The following is a 23,613-nucleotide window of genomic DNA, read 5'->3' as shown; positions in this document are numbered from 1 at the left end:
AAACGGAAGGAGTTAGCAGATCCAGTTATTACTCACTCTTGACATGAGTAATTCCTTTCGGGAGAGGGTAAGAGGGTGTTTCATAATTGTTGTTTCAATGGTTCTTTTTATGTTATTGGATTGCCTTTAATTTTCTTTTGCAAGATTATCTTATGGGATGTAAAAAATATTACTCTTGCTTTCCAGCTACATTTTAAGGAGAGCTGTAGGGGCTAAAGAGCATCCTCTTCCAGATGTTTCTGGGTTTTGTTTCCTTAATATTTAGATTTTTAAAAAATCAGTGTTATCCAGGCACATAGTTTAATAAGTCAGATAGTTCTACAGGGCTTGTTACAAAATAATATTTTCTTCTCCCCGACTCATTCTCGTTCCCTAGAGATGGCTCCTTTCAGGCACTGTAGCTAATGTCTTTGGTATAACCGTGTTATTTCATGATTGTTTTGTTCTGGATTTTTATTTTATTTTATTTTTTTTAAGATTTTATTTATTTATTCATAGAGACACAGAGAGAGAGAGAGGCAGAGACACAGGCAGAGGGAGAAGCAGGCTCCATGCAGGGAGCCTGACGTGGGACTCGATCCCGGGTCTCCAGGATCACGCCCTAGGCTGCAGGCAGCGCTAAACCGCTGCGCCACCGGGGCTGCCCCTGTTCTGGATTTTTAGTGTTAGGTATTATCTGATGACATCCTGTCATGGAGGACTAGGATATGGTTCTCTATCACCTCTCTCCAAACCCCACCCACCTACATGAACATTTCCTCCTCATTTACACTATGCTTTGTTATAATTTTGTTGAGAGCGATACCTAGTGTGTTAGTGTTTTCCCAATTATAATAGCACAGTCGGAGCTGAACCATTTAGTATGCTATGAAATAACAAATGAAAACAATTTTTTTCTTGAAAGTTAATTAATGTCTTACTTTTTTGTTAGTCTCATTTTCTATGTATGTATTGCTTATTACATCCCCACCTCTTGGAGCTGAGTGGATTTCCTCTCAGTACATTGAAAAACAAGCCTTCCATGGGCACCTGGGTCGCTCATTCCATTAAGCATCTGACTTCAGCTCAGGTCATGATCTCAGGGTCTTAAGATCAAGCCCCATGTAGCATTGGGCTCCATGCTCAGCAGGGAGTCTGCTTGTCCCTCTCCCTCTGCTTCTCTCCCAGCTCATCTCGTGTGCACACGCCCACACGCATACTCTCTCTCAAATAAATAAGTAAAATATTTAAAACAAAACAACAAGAAGAAAATCCTCTAGTAGATTTCAAAGAAAGCACATGTGGCCTGCCGTGACTCAAATATGTCTTCATTCTACCCATCATTTAACTCATAATTGACCAGAGATAGAATTCAAATCTGAAATAATTTTCTCTTAAAATTTTGAAGGTATTAATTGTCTTTTAGTTTCTAGAGTTGCTCATGGGAAATCCAGTGCCATTCCAATTCTTAATACTTCTAACAAGGGCAGCCCGGGTGGCTCAGAGGTTTAGCGCCACTTTCAGCCCAGGGTGTGATCCCCGGATCCTGGGATTGAGTTCCACATTGGGCTTCCTGCATGGAGCCTGCTTCTCCCTCTGCCTGTGTCTCTGCCTCTCTCTCTCTCTGTGTCTCTCATGAATAAATGAATAAAATTTTAAAAAACAACAACAACAACAACAAAAAATGTCCTTTCTTCCCTCTGGAGTCTTGTAGAATCTTCTTTTTGTTCCTGAGTTCTGAAACTTCAGGATCACCTGGATCTTTGGTGGCTTTCCTCAATCTGGAGACTCCTATCATTCTTCATGAATGAAGGAATGAATTCCTTAACTATTTCCTGGAAGACTTCTTCCCTTTGATTTCTCTGTATTCTGTTTCTGGAACTCCTATTGTGTGAATGTTGGACCTTCCCTACTTTTCCTGTCACGCTCTTATTTTTTCTATTCTCCTCGCCTCTTCGCCATCCTGTCTGCAAGAACTTCTCACCTTTATCTTCCCATTGTTATGTTGAGTTTTCATTTCTGCTTTCATACTTTTAAGTTGCCAAGAATTCTTTTTTGTCCTCTGAATGTTACGTATAGCATCAAACATCCTAAGATAATAAATAGTATAATAATAATTTTTTCATGACGATGTCTGCCTACATAGATTTCTCCAAGTTTCTTTTGTTTTTTTTCTTTTTTTCTTTTTTTTTTTTTGTACATCCGCCTTGGTTTCTGATTTCCATGCAGATGCTTTCCTCACAGTCTGGAGATCTTTGGCATTCTGCTCATCTCTAAGAACAGGACACAAAAATACTGTGTACGCTGACAGGCTCATTGAGTATGGTCTTCACTGTAGACTGATCTAGGTCAGCCTTTTCTTTGGTGAGTCTCTGGTGTCCTAAGTTTCGAGATTTTTTCTCTCAGGCTGGTCAGATCCCTAGAGGACACTGGCACATGCCTAGATTCCAGCCTCCTGAGAGCCAAGTTGGGAAAGAAAGGCGGAGGCCTCAAGATTCAGCAGTGAGCTCTCTTAAACTCTGTGTTTTCAGTAGAGTGCCTTGCCTCCTGGGCTCTCCCCAGAGACCCTCAGCTGTAGGAGACCCTCCGAGTGCCATCCCCAGTCTCCCCACGATCAAGGGCTGTGAAACCTAACCTTGCCTCACGTGCACTGATGAGACCCTCCTGGCTCCTCACCCCTGCTCCCTGCTGTCCCACAGGGAAGATCCCCAATCTTCCATCTTATACCAGAAGTTATGGTTTAACAAAAAAGCAAACATGATTTTCACTGAGGACACTGGTTAAATTGGTGGGTGTTTGTTTTGTTTTGTTTTAAGACAATAGAAATCGTCATTGAATGGGAAATGTTTTGTGGTGAAGTGATACTTAAGATCACTTTGAAGGAGCAGAAGTAAGAAGTAGGCTTTGGGGAGCATAGCTTAGAGTACTGCCCCCCCACCCTCCAGGGAAGGAAGGGCTCAGGCTTTTCTCTCACTTTGAGGTCTCCTAATCTTAAAGGATTTATCACTTAGAAGCTCCAATCCAGGGACGCCTGGGTGGCTCAGTGGTTGAGCGTCTGCCTTTGGCTCAGGTCGTGATCCTGGGGTACCGGGATCAAGTCTGCATTGGGCTCCCCACAGGGAACCTGCTTCTCCCTTTGCCTGTGTCTCTGCCTCTCTCTGTGTCTCCCATGAATAAGTAAGTAAAATCTTTAAAAAAAAAAAAGAATGAAAGAAAGAAAGAAAGAAAGAAAGAAAGAAAGAAAGAAAGAAAGAAAGAAACTAACTCCAATCCAAGCTAATTAGTGGCTTTGTTTTACAGATCATGTCCTCAGACCGAAGCCCACTTTCTTTCCTGCCCACAGAAGCTCAAGCTCAAGTATCCCCGCCGCCCCCTTACCCTACCCCTCAGGACCTCCCTCAGCCCCTCCTACAGCAGCCCCACACCCAGGAGGCCCCTGCTCAGCAGCCTCAAGCTGCCTCATCCCTGCCTCCATCCGGCTTCCCCCTCCTCACAGCCCAGGTGGGTCCTAGCAGGGACATTGATCAGAAGGGAGCACGTATTTTGCCTTGGGTTCCAAACTAAATGTTCCCTTCCTTATTCCCTGAAGGGTTCATCTTTGACCAACTTCTTCCCAGATGTGAGCTTTGACCAGCAGTCCATGAGGCCAGGCCCAGCCTTTCCTCAACAGGTGAGCAAGCATCCAGGCCTCTGCATCAGAGTAGGACCTGCACTGTCTGTTCAGGCCTTTCAGGGCATAGAACCCACCACACCACATAGACTGGGTACTCCATTGCCCTGATTGCAGATGTGCTCAGCGGCTAAGGGAGCCTGGAATCTCCCCCAGCCCTCAAATGCATGTGTTGGCTGCCTTATTTAGTATCAGGCCTCTGCAGAAGAACTATTTGAACAAGTGGTATTAGATTCCTGATGACAATCTGGTCATAGAATTGTAGAGTGGCTCAGAGGGCAGGGAGCACTTCGGTCCACTGGTCTATCCTGCTGAGGAAACTTAGATGTAGGAGGGGTGTGGCCCATAGGCCTCGCTGCTGTTGCCAGCTCACTGTAGTTCACTGTAGCTTCCCAGGGGAGCTCAGTCCAGGCAGGGCCAGAAGTCCTTCCTTAAGATGTTTTCATTCATTCACTTCCTTTTGCTTCTTAGGTTCTCCCTAACATTGACTGTTTAAAATATCTCTACATTTTGTAGTGTCCACTAAGTATGTATTAGACTCTTGGACAGATAAAAGAGAGAAGGAAGGGTTTTGAGCATTTTACAGATATTAATAATAATTACAACAGTAAAATAAATAAAGACAGATGTTTCTGAGTAGGCCATGGTGAAGACTCATGGCATAAACCAGTAGTCCCTGCCTCCTCGTTTTCTGAAGAAGCCAGTTTCATTTAGATGAGTCAGTATCTCCCTGAAAAATGCTAGAAATGCCTATTTTGGAAAGATTGTTGAAAAATAGTTTGGAAATTAATTTCTGGAAAGGCACATAAGCTAGGCCCCAGTTCTAAGCAATCATCCCAGAAGCTTTCTCATGGAGAGGGGTCTGTCTGAGATTCCTCCCTCTGAGCGTGAGAAGGAAAGGGTGGTCCCTCCACCTTGTTTTTCTAGAAACCAAAAGGAAAAAAAGAGCCCCTTGGTCGTATCACTTCCTTGGTTACAGATGGAATCTTTGAAGTGTTCCCAAAGATGGTGTTTCTAGAATCCTCGGGGTGGCCGGGCAGGAGGGATGTGTGAGACCAGAGGAGCCAGGGAGACCATGACTGCTACTATCTTCTTGGATGGCTTCGTGAGCCAGGCAGCATGTGAGCGGCGACGAGTCACCCACACTGTGGGCCTCAGAGACCCCTCCTCCACCCCGGCACCTGCCTGCCCTAGAGGAATTTTCTATGTGGGATCCTACAGAGAAGGGACCTCAAGGCAGTTTTCATGTCTGATTTTGCCCTGGGAGCATGTTGCTTTATTCACTCCTCAAAGCAGAGATCATTGCTTACAATGTGACCTTTGATCTTTCCAGGTGCCCCTGCAGCAGCAAGGTCCCCGAGAACCACAGGACTCATTTCATGGGAGACAAAACCTGTTTTCCAACTGTGGGACTTTCCCCAACACCATCCTGACAGGTGAGTGTGGGCCACCCCTCAGTTCTGCTCTGTTTTCACAGATCCCACTGTAAGATAGTTTAAACAACATCACATAAAGCAAGAGAATGAAGGCCCGCCCAGCTTGACTTTAGCTTTGCAAAAGGCAGGTGTCTGGCCCCAGAGACCATGCGCCGGTGGGGAAAGGGCCTGGTGATCTAAGATTTTTCTCAGCTATTAAGTTTTAAGTGATTGACAACTGTTCAAAGGGAGAAAACTTGCAAAAATGGGGAGTCATGGAACTGATGGAAAAGAATGTAGATTCCAGGGACACCTGGTGGCTCAGTTGGTTGTCTGCTTTCAGCTCAGGTCATGATCTCAGGATCCTGGGATCGAGCCCTGAGTCAGGCTCCTCATTTGGCAGAGAGTCTGCTTCTACCTCTCCTTCTGCCCCTTCTTCCAGCTTATTCTTGCTTTGCTCTCACTCTCCCTCTCAAGTAAATAAAATCTTAAAAAGAGAGAGAGAGGGAAGGAAGGAAGGAAGGAAGGAAGGAAGGAAGGAAGGAAGGAAGGAAGAAAAAGAAAGAAAGAAAGAAAGAAAGAAAGAAAGAAAGAAAGAAAGAAAGAAAGAAAGAAAGAAAGAAAGAAAAAGAAAGTAGATTCCAGAGCAGAATGGACTCTGGGAGTGGTGGGGACACAGGCAGTCATTGTCCTGGCTGGGAAGATGACAGGGATGGCCTTTGCAGGGATGTTGTCTGTTGTGCGTGCCTCCTGACCTGCACTGTTTTTCCCTCTTGCTGCTCCTTCCAGAAGACTCGAGTACCAACCTGTTTAAAGACCTCAGCAGTGCGCTAGCAGGCATGCCTGAGGTCGGCCTGAACATGGACACTCCATTTCCACTGGAAGAAGAGCTCCAAATAGAACCCCTGAGCCTGGATGGCCTCAATATGTTAAGTGACTCCAGCATGGGCCTGCTCGACCCCTCTGTGGAAGAGACATTTCGGGCTGACCGACTGTGAACAGAATGGAATAGGCCACGAGAATTTATTTCTGAAGGGGCTCAACTAGAACGGCGTAGAATGGAGCCAGCAACATCCTCTGGGCCTGAGTCATCTCGGGCTTCTGACATGGAAGGAGCCGATTCCATGACTCCTAGCTTCCTGAAGAGGTCCCATCTCATACCCCATGGCTCACTCCGGATCCCAGAGCTGTGCGCTGCCTCTCAGGCCTGTGGCCCAGGTGACACTGCTGCAGGCCAGCTGCTTCCGAGCTTCCGCTGACTCGGCCCTCACCGTGACCAGTACACTGTTACTGGCCATCTAATCTGCCGATGTGTACAAATAGAACAGAACCGCGTAATGGGGGCTGCAGTCACGTCATGCCGTGCCCAGAACCACTGATCTTTGTCAACACTGAAGAAGGGGTCTGGCCTGAGATGTGGTGGGGGTTGCAGGCCTTCGGGGGTTGGCTCAGCTACGAGCAACGGTACCACAGCATCATGATGCCTTCTCCGCTCTGCCCGCCCCAGCTCGGCCCCTGCCAGCTGCTGGCCCAGCGGATGCCCATGGTCTCCCAGTTGCCTTAATTCCAATATGAAGAATTTTTATTTTTTACCACGATTTCAAGAACAGATTTGAGTTAAGCAAACTGAATGCTCATTTGTTTTCTCCAAGTATGTAATCTATCTGCTGCTTCAGTACACTCTTTCCTGTGGACAAGGGGAGAAGGGGGCTGCTTTATTCAGTCACTGAAGAAAAAACAACAAAAACCCACCCCTCATGATGGATGAGCCTAAAGAGAAAAGCACTTCCTCTCGATGACTGAGGCAAGAGAGGAAAACTGCAGGTAGCCCGCAGACACACAATGTCTTCCAGACGGGCTCCAGACAAGCACAGGCCCTCCCTCACCACAGACCACTGGAGGGATGCTGGAGGTCGGAGCCAGACCCCCCAGCAGCTGAGCCAGCAGCAGGGGGAAGTTGTTTCTCTGTGGAACGGGAGTGTCTGCGTAACCCCGCTAGACCGTAAGCTCCTTGAGCACAGGGACTGTGCCTTATTTGTTACCAAACCCCTAGTACCTAACAAGTGCTGGCACTGGGTAGGTGCTGCGTTACCATGTGTTGAATGCATGAATGAACGAACGAAGGAATGAATGAATCTGCCTTGCCACAAGGCAGTCTAATCTTTAGCTAGCCCCGTTCCTTGCCAAATCTCAGAGCTTTAGCTTTTCTAACACTTGTGCCTGTGGTTAAGCTAAGCATGCACTTTATATGCTTCTAACACTAGGTGACCAAATCCACGATTAGGCCAGGATGCCCTGTTATCCTCAAGGGTATGCTCCAGAGCAGGAGGGTGGAAACTGTCTTCTGAGTGAATCCAGCACAGCTGGGGAAGCTGAGGCCTTGGGAATTGGTGCTGGGACCTTGGGGATCCCAGCCAGGCCCCTACCTCAAAAATCTTCCCTTTCAGATCCATGTTTTGCTCTAAATTGCTTTAAAAAGAGATTCATTCTTTGAGGTTGCAGAAAAAGTCTACAGTAAAATGAAGGCCAAACTCGTGAAGCCGTCATTAGTACCTTAGCATAAAATGGTATGGCTGGATTTCCACCACTGCTTGCCTCCTCTGACTTAGCCCCTGACCAGACACCTGACGGGTGGGTTTGAAGAGGATGGAGGGGTCTGATGCTTCAGAGCATCTGTAGGGAGGGGTCTGGGCCGTGGGGCAGAATGCGGGCGCAGGAGGACAGAACCAGGAGGACAGGAGCACTGGAGGAGAGACAAAAGGTGCTGGGACTTTTGCCCAGACAGCCACTGCCCTTCCAGGGAGACACCAGGAGTGTGGCTAGAGGCCGCTACACGGTCCCCACCTGGAGAAGCAAGGCTGCACCTAACAGGTCTGAATCTGACACATTGGCGCCCCTTGACAAGAAGAGTGTGTAATGGGATCCTGGGCTCTGAACCTCTCCAGGCCTCATCCCATTTCTGTCTCCAGAGGAATCACGTTACCTCCAGTCTGAGATAACCCCGATGGCACATCTGCAGCTTCCTCTGTGGGGCACAAGCCCTCCACTTCACCTTAGCCCCAAATCTCTGCCTTTGAATTGGGAAATCCAGCCAGGGCCCTCGCCTGAGCTCCAAATCTCATTCCCAGTGAAGTTTTCAGATCCCTTTACACCGAGGATCTCAGGAGGGTGGTGACTTGTTGTTAAAGTGCAAGCCCTTTCCTTGTGGTAGGAGACAGTGTGCTAGAAGGAGCCAGCTCCATGCTGCCTTTCCCGTGTCAGAGGGCCCCAAGATCCCATATGGCTTTCAGGCAGGGAATGGTGCTGCTGTGAGGAGTTTGGGTGGAGGTCCCAGCATAACCCATCCTTTGTGTGGTGCCTCACCTGGCGGGATTACCCGCTCCCTGTCTGCGCTGCTGTGAGGAGTTTGGGTGGAGGTCCCAGCATAACCCATCCTTTGTGTGGTGCCTCACCTGGCGGGATTACCCGCTCCCTGTCTGCGCAGACCTGCCTTTGCAGGAGCCCCGGGACCTACCTACACGATGAAGCACGCTGCCCCCTCCCCCGCTCCACCCCACACATCCTCCCGGTGACTCGAGGAGATGGAGGCTCCCAGGAAAAGTGATTTGTCCGAGAGAAGTATAATGATGACAGTAAGGTTTAGCACTGAATTAAATTTGTCCCTAGGTCCACCGGTCCAGTCTTTTCCTGTGAAAAGGTTTTGGGCATTATCCAACCTACTTTGCTTACACGGCATCAAGGACATCCTTGGGCGGGTGTCACTCTGACCTCCAGGGGTAAGTCTGCCCTCACTGCTGCCTTTGCAACAAACCAGGAATGGTCCTTGGCACCTGAAGTGGCTACGTGCACCAGAATAACTATCTTCCAATATTTAGTCTTGTTACGAGAAGATTGACGGCTGTACTACTCTCATTTACTAGCAGTTAAACAGTATAGAACTAGAAACTTATCTGTGTTCTCTGTTTTCTTTCTGTACGGTTGTGGTTTGTAGGACACACGGTGTTAGGAGAAACTTTTTTCCGATCACATGAAGACCAACATAAATTCTCCTCTGTCCTGTTTCATTTCTCCGAAATCTACTGTATATTAGCCAAGCTGAAGCGTTGTGTATTCCAGTCCATCTGCGTATTTGAAGCCGTTTCCAACTCTGACTCTCGTTGGCTCTGTTATGTACAGGTGATTCCATCACTTGCCGGTGGGACCGTCACAGCAACTAATCAGACTTCCCCCCAGTGTCCTAACTCCCAGGTCCCTTGTTAAACAATATTTAAAGATTGGAATTTGTATAAAGTAGCTTCCAAGTTTTATAATATATCGTTTTACATCTTTCGTAATTAAAAGCACAATAAGGTTGTATCTGCATTTGGTGTTTTTCTTCAGCGTCAGGCACGATGAATTGGTGGAAGAGCCTCTCTCACCGCCTCCCCCACAGCTCGGCCTGCAGTTGGGCTTCCCGGTCCTTGGCTTGGCAGGTCCTGCCCTGGCCTGCTTGTTCAGTGTCCCTAATACGTGCACCGTTGCACCCACACCCAAGAGAGGGGAGGAGTCTGGGACACACAGTTCCCATGAAGCCATCCATGGATGCCAAGGATGGAGGGCGCCTCGCTACCTACCGTCCACTGGCAGCGTGCCTTCCGGCCCCTTGCCCTGGCCCTCACCCAAGACACCTTTCCCCTGTCAGTTCAGGCTACTGATGCTCCTTCCCCCTGTGCTGTGCTGCCATGTACTGGCCACCAGTGGCCCCCTCTGTTTTCTGTCCCAGCCCTGCCCCCTCCACATCCCAGCAAGGTTCCCAGGCCTGTCCTCCCCCACCCCCCAGCCGTGCTTCCTTCAGACCCGGTTCCTCAGCCACACCCACGACTTGTCACAACGGTGACTATTCCAAAGTCTTACTCAGAAAGCCCATCTTTGACCCCAACTTCCTGAGCCACTATGTCTATCTACTCTGGTCCACACACACCCTGTTCTTTGCCCCCATAGAGAATTCTATCCCTTGTCCTTGCTCTCAGCCTCCTTGTCCTCTCCTGGCTTCCCTTCCTTCCCTGGCCTAGTCCATCGGGCCAATGGCCTCCACTAACATGGTCACAGCCTGCTCTGACCCTTGACTTCTCCCTGCTAGGAGAAACCGAGCAACCCCGCCCTGTCTGCTGACCCAATCCTCCTCCCCTGTCACGGGGGGGGGGGGGGGTGAGGGGGGGGTGGGGGGGGTGGGAGACGGCTCCAGACCTCTCTTCCCCAGACGCCCTTGTTTCTCTCCTCAGGCCCAGAAGTTCCAGGCCCCTGGGAGCAGCTCCCTTGGCATCCCACCTGCTACACATCCTGTCCCCTTTCCCAACTGTCACCACTTGCTATTCCCCCTGGCACCACCACCACCAACTCCTTATCTAGTTCTTGCTTGCCACGTTTGTGATTGACCTGCTCTTCCTGTGAGGATGCCCTGCGTACCCCATACCTCATCCCTCTCCATGCTCTTCCCCATCAGCCCATGCATATGCCTTGTCATCTCCTTGCTAAGAACAAACAGAATGAAACAACCCCTCCTCAACCTGGCGTCTCCTTGGAGTGCAACCTTGTCTGCTTTCCCTCCCGGAAGAGTTGCTCATGTTCCACTCATTCCCCTCTTTTCGCACCCACAGCCCCGGTTGTGAACCCCCCTGCCCAACACCCAACCCCTCATCCCCCCTGGCCCTGCCCTGCCCCTCCACCCTGTGGCCACTCTCATTCTCCACAAACCCTCTTGCTCCCTCAGGTCACATTTCCATCTCCTCCATGAATCCTCCTCCTCAGCCATCTTCAGATCAACTGTCCCCAGGACATCTGTCTGGTCCTCCAAATTGATGAACCCACCTTCCACCTCAGACCCCATCTGCCTGTTTGCTGAGATTCACCTGTGAGTGAGATTCCATCCCATGTTGTCCTCATCCTTGGTAGATCTTTGTGCACTAGCAAACACTCATAATCACCCTTTGACACCCACCTTCCCCATGGGGCTCTAGCCTGCAAGAGCAGGGGCCATGCCTGCATACTTGAAGTCTGCACCTCCCTGCCTGGCACAGAGGTGCTCAGCAAATATTCTCAAACTGCCGACTCCTGTGTGCTCCCTCTCAGACCACAGCCTCCACCCTGACACTAAAAGTTTGGTGTGAGCCATCCTGCACACTCCTCCCCCTTTGCCTCTCAGACCCAGCCCGAGTCCCAGGGCTATCTCAGCTCCCATTCTCTCCCTCCTCAGCCTGGCAGGAGCTTCCCATCTGGCTGCCTGCTCATCTTCAGCCCCATGACGCAGCCTCTACCTGCCCTCGGAAAACAAGAGTGATGAATTTTACTTTTATCTGTGTGCCTCGGGGTTCCGATCTATAATATGGGACAATAAGCACCCCACACCACCACCATTTCATAGTGCTGTGGATGGAGAGTAAAATCAACTCACACAATTAAAGGACCCAGAGTTGTGCCCAGCACATGGTAAATATTCAATGTCAATTATTAGAAGTCATATTATGCGATGTGTGAATATGCTGTCAAAGACAGGAGGCACAAATCCTTAGTAGTACTGAACTTGTATAATGCTTGCTTTGAAATACCAGATCTTAGTACGGGGGTGGGCGGGGTGTTTTAAACTGATCTTATGTACATCCTATTTGCCCAATGAATGTTGTACCTTTTGCAAGTATGGAAATAAGGATTTTACAAGGAGCCCTTACATGTGACGGTGTCCCAGTGTGGACACTAGATGGAGCTGAGACCATAAGAGTGGCTGTCGGGACTCAGAAACAGCTGGAGAGAGCCACCTGACCTTCTCACGCTTCTGCAGCCTTCAGACTGGGCTGGAGGTGGTGCTGGTTCCAACTGGATCCCCTGGTGGCAGAGTGCACTAAAAGGTCTGTCTAGTGACCACTCGGGCCGACCACAGACACTGCACAGCACACGTCCCCTGTGGCCACCTGAACGTAAGGCAGGGCAAGGGTGACTTCCTGGGTTTACAGAGAGAGGAAGACGCAGCCCCAGAGGCGCAGTCACCGGCTCCGGGCCCCGCCCAGTGCCGCCCTGCGGTCACCGGCTCCCAGGCACGGGGCTCCGAGCTCCGGAAGCGGGGTGGCCTCGCCCTCCCGGGACCTCGCAGTGGGGGGTCGGCCCCGCCCCCGCCCTACGCAGTGGGACCCTGCGTGCACTCTGCTGAGAGGCTCGGGGCCGGCACCCCCACACACCTACCCCTCCCCCCCCACCGCGGGATTTTCTCTTTTCCGGAAATGTTTTGTTTTTTAAGGCTTTGCTTGTATAATAGTAGCGCCCGCTCACTGTAAGAAACTCATGTACACTGAAGAGCACCAACAGAAAACGTTCAAGTGGTTCAGAAGCCAGCACCCCCAGAAACACCCACAGACACCTCTTTCCACGGCCGTCTTTGGAGAGAAGGACAGGTAGATGGATCGAAAGCTTCTGGAGAAAAGGGCTCGTACAATAATACATGCTCTTCTGGGAAAAGTATTTAAATTTAACAGAAGGAACGGAAACCTAGATGTAAACCAAAGAAATTGCCAGGCTGCAAATAATTGTGCTTATGTTTCTAAATTATTTCCCTAAAAGGAAAGAAAAATACCGGGAGGCTGGATTCGTTTCTTTAAGCATGTTTCCACTGTAGATGGCATCTCCTGACAGCCTGTGATTTAGGATGAGGAAATGAGCTCATTCATTTCCTATCCCCTTCCTCTCCCAGAAGCTGTGACTTCTTATTTTTACATTGTCAAGGTTTGTGCTGTTTGCATCCTGTCCTGTAACCATCCTTCCCACCATTGTCTGGCCCAGTTCCGTGCACCCGTGGGTCCTCTGCTCACTGACAGCCCTTTCCAAATGGTTTTTAAGTCCTGCTCCTGAGTTCTGGATTTTGGTGTTCCTCCTCCTGCTTTGACTTGGCCTTCAAAGAGTCCATTCCCCGAGGGCCGCGTTGGTCCCAGCCTCAAGGTTGTGGCTGCTGGGCTGCAGGGTTAGAAACCTCAACGCTCTGATGGGGGCAGGTGGATTGTCACATTGGCTGATCTACACCCAGTGAAACTGGCACACATCCCCAGTGGATGGACAAGCACTACACTTCCTATTGTGACTCCTTGCTGAAAACCGAGTCTTGAACTTGTATTTGGTGAAACATAGTTGAAGTTTTAGACTCTGGAAATAAGGGAAATGACTGATGGGTGGGGGTGGAGGAGAGAGTATTGTGTTCAAGGAAAGCACATGCCAGGCTTCTAGCCCAGGGAGCCCCCCATGCCCTCGCTTCCCATCACTACCTGCACCCTGATATATTTTGTCCTTTTGACAGCAGCACTGTATACTATCTTCATTTAGGGAAAATCCAGCTTCTTCTTCAAGGCCTACACCGGACAACTCCTCTGTGAAGCCTTCTGTGAAGTTTGGATTGTTATTTGGCAAGTATTTACTTCCCTCCGCTCCCACCATGGGAGTAGTATACCTCCAGCCCCTTTGGCCAATGAGTTGTTTGGAGACCAGACCTGTGCAAAGCCTTGACATGGGCTTGGTAGCAGAGCATGCCCACTTGAGCTTCTGTCATTGCTGTAGGCACAGATTCCCTCTGCATTGCCCACTGGTTCCAAAAGAATGAGACAGGGCAGACTTCAACCAAACCCCTGCCCAGGAGCCAATCCAGCTGCCGAGCAGAGGTTGGCAGGGCTGCCCAAGTCAATCTGCAGACACAGGAGTCAGAAGTAAATCCTTATAATGTAAGCCATTGAATGATGGGGTCATTTGTTACGCAGTGTTCTGGTGATAGTTGACCACATACACTTTCTCTGTCTATTTCGTCTTTGGGGTTTGAGTGGTACTTTATGCCACAGCTTCACTTTATTAACTGTAGGGCTGATTTTGTTGTAATATCTGCCTTCCCTCTGTGTATGAGAAACTTGAGGCAAGGACTGTGTCTGACTCACTTCTGACAATCCAGTGCCCAGCTAAATGGGACCCCAAAGCCACCATCCTTTCCATTTGCACCCTCTCCAGGACAGCTCAGTCTCAGTGGGAGCCCCAGGCCTCTGCTTCCAGGATACATCTGCAAATTTGGACAACGTTCAGAAGCCCCAAGCTTTGGTATCCACTGCGGGAAGTAGAAAACACTCAGAGCATGGCTGCCCTACCTGGGAGCATTTGGAACACAATGGCTTCTTTCATAGCCAGGCTAAAGAATGGAGACAGAGAGAAGATCTGGTAAATTCATATTAGGGGGGAGGGGACAGAGAGAACATAAACGACAAGCCTTGGCATCATAGAAATCTCAGAAGGCCAGTTTGCAAAGGTGCCCAGATATCCAGGGGGCAGTGGTGGCACCCTCACTAATATAATGGAGGTCTGTCCCAGGAGAATGAGCATGGCAGCCAGAGTTCTGGGCTAGTGAGGGGCAGCTGCAGACCGGATTTTCCGAGCTCTGCCCACCAGCATCTTGCTATGATAATCTAGGTTCCAGCTAGCCTAGTTTCCTTAAACGTTATCATCCAAACCAGGACACATTGTGAGCGTGAAAGGAGGTGCTGTTAATAATTGTGCCTGAACAACAGGCATGAACAGGAACTGACTGTCAACCAACCAGGGCAAGCAGGGATGTAGGGTCAGCCTGGGCCCAAGGAACAAGTCATAGAGGCAGTCTTGTTCAGGGGTCAGGTGCATGGGCTCTGGAATTAGAGACCTGAGTTTGCACATATCTCTATCCATCCTGGCTGTGAAACCAGGCTATTCAGTGGTCTCAGTCTCCTCGGCTGGAAAATGGGGATGGCCAGACCCACCGCACCGGCTTGTGCTGGCCCCTAGTAAGCACTTTCTAAATGTTATCTATCCTGCTTGCAGTATTTCTTTTTATGAAATAGCTCCTTTATTCCTAGACTTCAGAAGTGCAATAAAAGGATTTGTTGAGAAGACCAAGCTTACACTCTGAAAGGAGAAGCACACACAGTGTTCTCAGCACACAGAGGGGTCCTGGCTGGGCCTCCACCCTCTCCCCCCTGCTAAGGTGCTCGTGTGACTCACCAGTCTGGCCAGGGTGGAGGGGCCACCCTCAGATCTTTCCCGGATCCAGAGACCTGGCACTAACCTCAGAGGATGCTTGGTCTTCATCCGCTGGAAGCCTGGCCTGGTAAGTACTGATTCTTCCTCCACTGGTTTCCACAGGGCTTTCATTTCCCCTCAGCAAGCCCTGCACATGGCCAGGGCCGGGCTTTCTGGTCACAGAGGATCCTTGCAAGCTGGAGGCTGCTCAGACCCCCTCCCCAGAAGCCAGGCCAGGTCAGGGCAGCCCCGGGCCCCTGATGATGCTCGCTTGATCTACCTGGCCCATGACATGTTCTCTCCTGGGAATTCAAGGCTTGAGTGGGAGAGACAAAGTCTGGGTGTCACTGAAATTGAGCCACATTCATGGCGGTACCCTGGAGGGAATGTTCCACTGAGGCCGCAGAGTACCACTATTCCGCCCGGCCATTGAGCAAGCGCCTCTGAGGCTGTGCGCTGCCCCACTAACCTCTCATCAGTGCCCTGGAGTGAAGAGTCGCTTTGGCCGCCAGCTCACAGGGACTGGACTTCTTGAGGAGCAGTGCAGGGACCCCTGCAGCTCTGTCTGTCCCTAGCCGGGGTGGCTGTGCTGCCACCTGGGCTCCAGCTACTGTCCCTGCCTCCCCTTCCTCTTTTGGATCAGGCAGTGGTGGTGGGAGCTGGTGAGATATTTCACTTCCTGCTCCAGGTTCTTTCTGGAGATCACTGTCCCTGGCCTAGCTCTGGGGAATTCCCAGCGTCACACTGTCGCACACGTCTCACCACCTCCCTGGCAAGGCCTGGCAATCACTGGTTCTGCAGAATGCTAATGAGGGGTGCACAGAGGAGTCCCCTGCAGGCCCAGCATGCTGGCTGCTTGAGTGCAGTGATGGCACATCTCACTGAAGGGCTTCCCGAAGGCTTTAGAATGCCAGCCCGCTTCTAGGAGGTTGGCACGGAAGGCAGCATTTCTGAAACATATCGGACCCCCGAGTCCCTTTTGTTGGGACCAACTCGTGAGACTGATGTTCTATGGAGCACGCCGTGAAAGGAATGGAAGCAGGTAGGGAGAGATGAGGGCAGGGTGCAGGGGACACTTAGAGAGAGACTTGGAAAGGACCAAATGGAGAGAGGGGAAAGGATGAATCAAAAACCGAGAAACAGGGGCACCTGGATGCCTCAGTTGGTTAAGCGGCTGACTCTTGATTTCTGCTCATGTCATGATCTCAGGGTTGTGAGGTCGAGCCCCATGTGAAGCTCTGCACTGGGCATGGAGCCTGCTTAAGATTCTCTTTCTCCCTCTGCCCCTTCCCCCCAACACATGCACATGCTCTCTCTCCCTGCCTCTCTTTCTCTCTTTGAAAAACAAAACAAAATTTAAAAACTGAGAAAGAGCACAAGAAGAGGAGGAGGAGACACCCAGCATTTCCCACATGCCTGTGGGCCTGGCTCAAGGGAGCCTGCGAGATGCCTTTGACTGATGGTGAATATTACTATTACATCTACTGATTACCAATGTTGACATAAATAAGTGACTGCCCAAAGCCACACGTGAAACTTGAACCCCAAGTGGAGATGATGTTGCTGCCTATAAAGAGCACCTCTGGTGTCCTCCTGCTGCCCTTATACACCTTTATGGCCCCCAACTTGGTGCCCAGGAATGTGCCCAGCTATAGCCTCCAGAAGTTGATTTTCTTTCTTCTTCTTCAATTCACAATGGTCTGCCTGGTTCATCTAGTTTGTGTGAATGTAAGTGTGGCTTATTAAAGTGTTTTTTGGTAAAACCATTATTTCCAGCTGACACTAGGCCTGAAAACTTGGAGAGAATATATTTTTTTTAATGTATATTTTTTGAGTACAGCTGACACACAAGAGAAAATCAAATTTAAAACCACAAGAAATATCAGCCATCAGAAAGGATGAATATCCACCATTTGCTTCGACATGGATGGAACTGGAGGGTATTACGCTGAGTGAAATAAGTCAATCAGAGAAAGACAACCATCATATTGTTTCACTTATATGCGGAATATAAGAAATAGTGAAAGGGACCATAATGGAAAGGAGGGAGTCTGAGTGGGGAAAAATTAGGTAGGAAGACAAACCATGAGACACTCCTAACTCAGGAAACAAAGAGTTGAAGAAGGAGAGGTCAGTGGGGGGATGGAGTGATGATGATAGGCACTAAGGAGGGTACTTGATGGGATGAGCACTGGGTGTTATACTCTGTTGGCAAATTGAAATTAAATTAAAAACATTTTAGAAACCCCACAAGAAACAGTAAAAGAACCAAATTGTACAAATAATGAATGAGGGATTGAATCAAGATGGCAGCTTGAGAACTTATTATGACCTCTGTGCTCCAACCCACCCCTCTAAACATGACTGAGATGATAAGTATTTAAAGACCATCATAGGACTAGAAACCAAACCGATATCCTTCAGTATCAGATTATGAGAAATAAAGGATGCTGGAAAGTGAAAGGCAAATAGATGGGATTGAGTTGAAGGTGAAAATCCAACCTTAAATGTTCAGAAAAGGATGCTGGGAGGAGAGGGAGCTGGCTCTAGGGGTGTGCCAGGTATGGTGGGGGGAGTAAGGTCCAGGGAGCTGACTAGGCAACAGGCGCGACAGGTGCGGTGTGGGGAGGGCTCCCTCCTCTCCCATCCACTGCACCCAGCAGCTGGCAACAGAAGCTTCTAGCAGATGGCAGAGAGATAAGGACCAACTGGGGGAATGGGGTGGGACACAAGTCTCATTTCCTTTGTAAACAACGAGCCCTTTATCAATAAGATAAAGGCCAATGCCCCACCAAAAAAACTAGGGCCAAGATTGGATCAGGCAGGCTGACAGAGAATGGAATATAAAGAACTAATATCCATATGGGAAGACTCTGGACCTGGCTCACAATTAAAGTAATGCTAATTAAAACGAGATACCTGTGGTTCACTGTTAGCAGAAATTTGAAAAGATTGCAATGCTAGAGGCTAGTGAAGGTGTGGGCAAGCAGGCTGATGGGACGTCAATCAGTGCCACCTTCCTAAAGGACCATTTGACATTAGCTATCAAGCGGATTTTAAGGTACTGGAAGAAAATACGATAAAATATATTTTTTATAGTCTTGGAGTGGGGAAAACTTTCCTAAGCAGGACACAAAATCTAGAAACCCTAAAGGGAAAAAAATGGACAGATTTGGCTTCAAAAATAGAAAACTTCTGTAGCGCTAGAGACCATATCAAAGATAAAAGATAAAGTACTGACAACAGGAGCAGCATGCGAAACAACACTACAAGAGTCCCTTCACAGCAAATACAGAGCTTTATATTCCAATGTTAAATGGTCGGAGGACGAGAGCAGGCATCTGGCAGGAGAATGCAGATGGCCACCAGTTGAAAAGGGACATGTATGCTCACCAGGGATCAGAGAAAAGCAAATTTAAAAATTTTATAGTATCTTGTGTCAGCAAAAGGAAAGGGGTGCTTTTGTGTGCTGTGGTCATTACATGCCGGTAGAGCCTTTTGATGGACCATTGGGAGAACCTATCAACATATAAAATGTGCAGATAAGCTTCCAGGAATCTACTCTTTGGAAATACCCGCTCAATTGCACATGGCTATGCCTGCGAACAAGTATGCTGATCACAGGACTGTTTGCATTAGAGAAACACTGGAGATGATGTAAAGAATCAAAGTGGCAAGTGTGCTTTTTATATTTTTGTATTTGAACTTTTTCTACTAATATTTTTAAAATTATTGCCCCAGATGGGGGAAATCCTCTGTGTCTGATTTTCATGCTAAGGAGCTGAAATTCTAGTACCTCCTATCCCTACATGCCATTCGAGTGTCCTTGAAATCAACCCAAACACGCTCTCAGGCACAGCCAGAACCAAAGAGAAGGAGCATAGCTCAGAATGTGGGATCCATAGAACCCAGCCCCTCCTAATGGGAAGAGAGGAAGAAGTGGATTCCCTTTACATGACCCCTTATCCCACCTGGCTGGGGAGGCTGATGTGAGGTGAGGACCATGTGGAGGCAGAAGGCAGCTCCTACCACTGGCCTGTGCCTTGTGCCCACAGCTGGGCTGACACTCTACCCAGCCCCAGAGAGGGAATCAGGACAACAGCCCAGTCCTCCAGCATCAGGTTCAGAATTGCTTCGAGTAGCGCGAGGACAAGAACTCACCCCTATTGTGCCAAGTCACAGGGTATTTACAGTGAGGTCACATAGACTTGGGAGCCCAGGAGACCACCTGGATATAGAAAGAGCCAAGATGCTAGTAAAGCTGAGCAGGGGGCAGTTCTTTGCTCTGTCTTCTCCCAAACGGCACGAGTGACTCAGCCCTCCTGAGGGTGCCGCTTTCTCTCTGCTTCCACCATTTGGTCTCATCTCACTCGTGACTCCCTTCTACGTGATTACTCCTACTCAGGGCTGATAATCCAAATACCTAACAGCTACTAAAGCATGGGCCCCTGCCAGGCAAAACTAACTATGAAGAATGGAAAGAGGCTGCAAATTACCCCTAAACTCACTGACTTAGAACAACAAACATTTATGATCTCACCCACTTACGGATCAGGAATTTGAAGCTGCTTGGCTGGGTGGCCCCAGCTCAGACTCTTTCAGGAAGTTGGGGTCAAGATGTCAGTTGAAGTTGTAGTCATTTGAAGGCTTGACGGGGCTGGAGCATAGGCTTCCAAGCTGTCTCATTCATAAGTCTGCCGGCAGGAGCCCTTAGGGCCCCCAGGTCCTCTCCAGAGGGCTGCTTGAGTGTCCTCACAGCATGGTGGCTGGCTTGCCCCAAGGGAGCGATCCAAGAGAGCAAGGCAAAGTCACACTGTCTTTTAGACCTAGCCTCAAAAGTCTGCCATTTTTGCAGTATCCCGGTGGGTGCACAGACCAGCCATACTCTGTGTGGAAGAGATTTTGAAAGGGTTTAAAAACTAGAAGGTGAAGATCAGTGGGGGACACTCTAAAGACTGCTTCCTCTTTGAAATTCTCTAATGGATTTGCATCATCCTTAGAACAAAACATGAATGTCTGCCCATAGCCTGCGATGACTGGCATGACCCGGGTCATCCCTGCACCCCAGGCTCTGCCTGCACCCCAGGCTCATCATGTCCTTGGCCCATTTATGCTGACCTCGAGACCTACCCACCTTCCCTCTGTGCCTCGACATCCCAAGCTCATCCTTCATATTTTCCACTCCCTCTGCCTAGAAGTGTCCTTACCAGACCTTTCCATGGTTGATTCCTTCTCACCTTTTAGGTCTCAGCAGAAACGTCTTCTCAAACAGGCTTACCCGAGCACCTTATCAAAAATAGCCCCACCCTGCCTGTCTCTCTCTCACATCACCTTGCCTGGGTTTTCCCCCCACTGTTACAAATGTGTGGATCCTACATGAATGATGATACATCATTTTTGATCAGATGTATTTACACATGCAATCAGCACTGATGTCATCCTGTCAGGCTATTTTTTCCTTTGCAGGGGCCCATTCATAACACCCTGTGCTAGCTTCTTCCCAGCTCAGCACTACCCTCTGTCCAAAATGATATTGTGTGTTGCATTATTGTCTTTCTGTAGCAATAATGCAATACGCGTTGTGACAGCGACAGCCCTTGCTTACAAGCAACAGACTCCTTTCTAGCTAGTTTAAGCTGAAGAGGAATTCATTCAAGGAGAGTAGGCTGCCAGGCAGGGCAGAGAACCAGGCCTGGAGGGCATCTGCCTGGATCAATCCTTGTATGAGCCCCACTGCACACACACACACACACAACACACACACACACACACCGCTGTTGCCCAGCTAGGCAGCTGGGCACTTGAATCTGGAGACCATCACTGGGATGCCTGCTGCTGCTGCTGCCACCTCTGGGAGCCAGATGGATCTGCTGTTCTCTCCAGAGAAGATTCCTTGACACCTGCTTCTCGGTGTCACTTAGGCTCACGCAGGTGCATCTGATTGGTGGCATCTCGCGTCCCGTGCTCAGCTCCATCTGCAAGTGAGACTGGGAACTCACTTGGCTTCCACCATGGAGAGGTATGAGTTCATAAGGTGGGGAGTTCTCAAAACTGAGGAAGAGTATTCCATGGTTTGGGGAGGCCAGAGTGAATCGATGACATATATCCTCCATGGAGGTCTTTTTCACCTCATCACCAAACTTACCTTGCCACTTAAACTTATAAACAACAACAAAACCCAATAGCGATCAGAGAGCTGTTTCCCAAAATAAAAATAGTTTCTTGTGAAAACAGTTGATGGCTTTGCTCCAGAACTTGAGGGCTTTCTGCCATTCTCTGACCATCTTGCTCATCTATTTATTTATTGCTTGCCTCTGGGTAAGTGCCTCGAGAACAGGGACCTTGTTTCTCTCTGTATCCCCAGTACCTAGAATGGTGCCTGAGGCATCACCGGTGCCATAGATGTTAAGTGAATGAATTATGTGCATGAAATCTCCTCCCACATTGAATAAGGCAGACCTGCAGAAATGGCACTGTGGGACTTCCAAGCCTTAGCTCCTCTGGCTAACCACCTTATTCTTTGGCTATTCCCAACTTCAGATTCCAGAGAGTAGGAATCGGATTGCTCATCTGCCTACATATACCAAGCCATGGATCATCAGGCTATAAATTGGAGGCTCCAGGGAGAGGTGTGTGCCTACTTCAGCCTGTCAGAGGGACTATGAGATCCCAGATGTGTGTGATGGGATGACGTGTCTTAGTACAATGGATCACATCTCACCTGAGGATTGGATTCTAAAATCTCCACGTAAGACCTTCTGCTGTGTAGTCAGAGTTACTCATGAAAGTCCCTTACATTACCACAGATTTCTCTCCAGTACCACACCGCCTTTCAGAAATCCAACATAGCCGGTTTCTCTTCAAAGTGGGGACAGATGGCAGTTTCCCTGGTGAATCACCAGGTGTAGTCGGATTGCCTTATGGGTTGTGTGCTGTAGAAAGTGCACATGAGATGCTCCCAGTGTCAGAGGTGCAGGGGACCCGACCCCCTAAGAAGACCACAGATTCCCATCACACCTTCCACCTGTTGCTCACTGGGCTACACACGGGGAGTGGTAGGAGGCAGGACCTCAGCACTACTCACATTCTCCTCCCCTCCCCTCCTTCTTTCTGTTTTCTTCTTCCTTTTCCCTTTCAAACACATACATACTATGAGGTTTGGTGATTTTTTTTTTTATAACATCCACTTGCTCTTATTGGGTTTACACATGAATTGTAAGAAGTCTGAATAGAAGAAGAAAATTAATCTGATCCCAGTGAGAAAGGCCCGAGCACAGAAGTAAAAGAAGAAAGCAGTGAAATGTTGTTGATAATCCTATTCTCTGGAATAGATCTCTCAGATGAAATGAAAGAAGACTTTAGAAAATGGCTATTCCCTGTTGTTGGGGGGATGAGACGAGGACAGTGCAGGGGAGCTGGTGGCCCCCATCACCTTGAAACTACTGTTAATAGGATTGCAGGAGGTTGGATTATTAAGCAGAAGAGAGACAAGAGAAACCTTTGTGGCAGTGGGGGAAATTACTGGAGAGAGGGAAGGAAAGCTGGGGAACATGCCAGATTTCCAGGAGAAAGTGTGAACATATAGGAGGACAAAAAAGCCCTGAAAATTCTGAATAAATTAAGTGGAATCAAAGATCAAAATGTGTTTATTTTTTTCTCTCCCTCTTACTCTTTCGTTCTCTTCCTCTTTCTTCCTTCTCCCTCCCTCCACCCACCCTCACCCCCATCTGTCTTACACACACATACACACATACACACACACAGCAGAGAGTCTCCTCTGGTCTCCTCTGCTTTCTTCACTACTGTCTCCCCAGAACTTAAAACAGTGCCTAGTCCTGGTGCGCCTGGCTGGCTCAGTCCATAGAGCATTTGAGTCTTGATCTCAGGGTCCTGAGTTCAAACCCCACGTTGAGCCTAGAGCTTAGTTTAAAAAAAACAAACAAAAACCAAAACAGTGCCTAGCTCATAGTAAGTATCTAATGTTTGTTAAATAAATGAATAAATGGAAGACTTTATAATGAACTGAGATGGGCCCTCTTGCCCTAATTAAAATGAGAAGCCCACTAATCCTAAGATACAACTTGGTGAGATCTCTAAATTTGATGGAAAAAAATCAAGACTTCTCTCAAACTTTCAGCAGAAATCAAAAATTAAATAATTTCCCCACATCTTGAAAACCAAGACAGCTTGGTTTCACAAGTGACTTCACAGGGCAACCGTCATTGCCGGAAACAATGAAATGAAGACCACAGAGTCCTTGAGGGAACAAGAGGCTCCCAGGACCCCTGAAGCCGGAAATCAATGGGAGGAGGCCTCTGATGGAAACTGGAAAATTGGCCTCACGGGGCCTTTGGTGAAGCAGAGGTTGAAGGCCACCTGCAGGGGGACGGAGAGCATTCCCTCACTCCCCCGACACTTCTATATCCCAGGCCTAGAGTGAGAGTGAAGGAAAACAGGATCAAAGCTCAGAGCAGGGTTGGTTGGCTTCCCTGCCAGGGCAGCCTC

The 23,613-nt window shown here is 48.8% G+C and overlaps 1 protein-coding gene and 1 long non-coding RNA gene across 5 annotated transcripts in view; both read left to right on the top strand.

Annotated features, from left to right (window-relative positions):
- Positions 1–9,426, top strand: part of CRTC3 (CREB regulated transcription coactivator 3) — a 98,534-nt gene extending 89,108 nt beyond the window's left edge. The window contains exons 12-15 of one of the 2 annotated variants that reach the window (XM_072737342.1): positions 3,280–3,480; positions 3,569–3,649; positions 4,983–5,085; positions 5,854–9,426. In XM_072737342.1, coding sequence (XP_072593443.1) covers positions 3,280–3,480; positions 3,569–3,649; positions 4,983–5,085; positions 5,854–6,062 — 594 coding nt within the window. In that variant the 3' untranslated portion in view covers positions 6,063–9,426. The remainder of the gene's footprint in view (positions 1–3,279; positions 3,481–3,568; positions 3,650–4,982; positions 5,086–5,853) is intronic. The other variant, XM_072737341.1, reaches the window with a different exon arrangement.
- A 913-nt stretch (positions 9,427–10,339) lies between these two features.
- Positions 10,340–22,741, top strand: LOC112921447 (uncharacterized). 3 transcript variants are annotated; one of them, XR_011997111.1, is made up of 7 exons: positions 10,340–10,954; positions 11,297–12,485; positions 12,652–12,813; positions 13,405–14,277; positions 14,946–15,196; positions 20,353–21,127; positions 21,649–22,741. It is a non-coding gene; the product is annotated as an uncharacterized lncRNA (long non-coding RNA). The 3 variants fall into 3 exon arrangements; XR_011997110.1 differs by having other exon boundaries at positions 13,405–13,796; positions 14,074–14,277; positions 14,946–22,741; XR_011997109.1 differs by having other exon boundaries at positions 14,946–22,741.
- The last annotated feature ends 872 nt before the right edge of the window (positions 22,742–23,613 follow it).

Source organism: Vulpes vulpes, chromosome 14, assembly GCF_048418805.1.
Source record: "Vulpes vulpes isolate BD-2025 chromosome 14, VulVul3, whole genome shotgun sequence".
Classification (NCBI taxonomy): Eukaryota; Metazoa; Chordata; class Mammalia; order Carnivora; family Canidae; genus Vulpes; species Vulpes vulpes.
The sequence above is the reverse complement of the archived record's forward strand: the minus strand, read 5'-3'. Positions and strand labels throughout refer to the sequence as shown.